The sequence below is a fragment of the Priapulus caudatus genome, unplaced genomic scaffold (genome assembly GCF_000485595.1).
Source record: "Priapulus caudatus unplaced genomic scaffold, Priapulus_caudatus-5.0.1 Scaffold394, whole genome shotgun sequence".
NCBI classification, from domain to species: domain Eukaryota; kingdom Metazoa; phylum Priapulida; class Priapulimorpha; order Priapulimorphida; family Priapulidae; genus Priapulus; species Priapulus caudatus.
In genome coordinates this window covers 223722-226245 of record NW_014577455.1, presented here as the reverse complement: position 1 = coordinate 226245, position 2524 = coordinate 223722, and the positions used below count along the sequence as shown (strand labels likewise).

The following is a 2524-nucleotide window of genomic DNA, read 5'->3' as shown; positions in this document are numbered from 1 at the left end:
CCACCACAGAGTCACCGCAGTAGACGTTAGATGAGCGCTGTCGCTATGCGGCACTTGTTGTTTTAAAATTTGGGCGAGTAGAGATTCCGTTTGGGCGAGTTAACTAATTGACTCACTCGCCCAGTTTGGCGAGAGGTTTTTATTTTAAAGCTCTAACACTGTATAAGCGTATAAGCGTATAGTATAAGCGTGGTTATTTACCGATATTGCCACGCGATTTATTTCACTGTTTTGTACATGTTTGCAGTAGCACATATATATATATATATAGTGTGTGGCAACGATGAGCAAATGGTCAAGCTAGGTCAACTCTAGTATTAATGGCATTGTTATTAGCAGCTGAGCGATCATACCTTCCATGAGAACGTTGACGATGTCTCGCATGATTGTCAGCGTAGTTACGAGAACGAGGACTGAGAAGAGGAACGTGCAGATAGGGTCCGCTACCTTGTACTCGGGCTGCAAAGCATACGGACGTTAACAAAATTGGAATATGCACAGTTGGACAGTAAAAACATGACGCATTACATTACTGGTGGTGAGACGTTAGTAACCGACATTTGACTCAATTGGTCAAGGCCAATTGATATTAATATATTGATATTGATATTGATATTGATATTGATATTAATATTGATATTAGTAGAAGGCATTGAGTTCTACCACTAAAAAATACAGCAGAGCAGCACGTTGAATGCAAAACTAGGACCACATGATACAAATCTGACGCACATCCAGTTAATGTATATACGCTGAAATCACCTTGAAGTAGATGACGATGGCTGCAACCATGACGCCTATGCTCTGCACCAGGTCGCCGAGCACGTGTATGAACGCCGCCCGCACGTTCACGTTCATCGGTTTTTTCTTGCTGCCCTCGTGGCTGTGCGCGGCCACCTCGGCGTGGCTCACCCCGCCATGACTGTGTCCGTGGCCGGTGCTGTGCAGAATGAATCCCATGCTGGGGGGAGGCAGAAGAACGACGCACTCGTTAATTCCGGTTTTTTTACGAATCAAGAAAGATTGGGTTTTCAATCCCCATTTCAATCATCCATTTCCAAGAGTGCTTAGCCCACCAACCTGCAGCATTATTTTATTCCACAGCCACTCACATTAACAATGCTACACGTGTAGCTACGCATGCTAGCCCACCAACCTGTAGCATTATTTCATTCCACAGCTACACACAACAAACCTACAAGTGTTAATGCTTAGCCCACCAACCTACAGCATTATTTCATTCCACAGCCACATTAACAATGCTACACGTGTAGCTACCCATGCCTAGCCCCGCCAACCTAGTCACTAGTATCCGCCGCCGCCGCGCACATACTGACAATAGGTTGACCGCGTAAAATAAGTAAAATCAATGTAAAAGTAATGTAGTAAAATGGCCACTGTTATTTATTTACAACTACAGTAAAAACTCGCGTATAAGAACCTGCATTTTCCCAAGTTAGTCTAAAAAAGGTTCTTAAATAATTGGTGTTTACTGGGAAATTAGGCTATTTAGGTTCTTAAATAGTTTATTTTTAAAGGTGCTTGTTGCTGAAAGAATATTGGTGTGGTCCATTATTTATATAAAATATGCACATAATTATGTCTAAATGACTGCAATCTAGACAAATGCAAACCCTATTCTAGGTTATCTTTTTGTTTTTATGCCTTTTATACCTAATAAACATCAACAAAACAAAACTAGATTGTTTTAAAACACCACAAACATAATGCCTGGCCATGTTCCTTAGTCATAAGATATGGTACCAGGCTCAATTTCATAATGTACGCAGTGAAACTGCACTGTACTGTATTTTTGTACATTAGTTGATTTATGACTTCAAATAAGAACCTGTTTTAAATTTTAGACTAAAACAGGTTCTCATGTCGAGGGGATCTTAACCTTAGCCTAACTGTGTGCAGTAACAGGTGGGTGATACTCCATAAGGAGTGTTCCCAACTTTAATGTCATTAGTGGTCATAATAACATACATATGGTCATGGTCATATATTAGTTTGTGGTTTAATCAAATTAATGTCATTTAGGTTCGGGTTAGGGTTAGGATTATCAATCATTAATCATTAATCACTAATGATATCAAAGTTGGGAACACTCCTAATGGAGCGTTAGCCTAACAGGTTCTTAATCACTCACTAGGTTCTTATACGCGGGTTTTTACTGTATTGCATTTTACGAACGATTTGTGTTAGTCACGCATACTCACAATAGGTTGATGACGACGCCGACGCCGGCAGTAATGAGCATGATCGGGGCGTCGATTTCGTACTCGCCCCTAACGATGCGCATCACGGCCAGGTAGACGAGGATGCCCGTGATCACCCAGATGAGCAGCACCGACACCAGCGCTCCTATCACCTCTGCAAAGGGGAAGCGTCAGCCAGACGTGTAGCCATTGACGTGTAGGTGAATAGGGTGGTGGGCAGGCAGGCAGGCAGACAGGCTAGTAGGGTGGTGGGCAGGCAGACAGGCTAGTAGGGTGGTGGGCAGGCAGGCAGGCAGGCATGC

General features: G+C 42.8%; 1 protein-coding gene across 1 annotated transcript in view; it reads right to left on the bottom strand.

Moving 5' to 3' along the window:
• The window catches only part of LOC106809896 (zinc transporter 2-like), a 13255-nt gene that overhangs the window by 2445 nt on the left and 8286 nt on the right, over positions 1-2524 (bottom strand). The window contains exons 5-7 of the mRNA XM_014813134.1: positions 2223-2376; positions 763-961; positions 354-459 (exon numbers count right to left, since the gene is read on the bottom strand). Coding sequence (XP_014668620.1) covers positions 354-459; positions 763-961; positions 2223-2376 — 459 coding nt within the window. The remainder of the gene's footprint in view (positions 1-353; positions 460-762; positions 962-2222; positions 2377-2524) is intronic.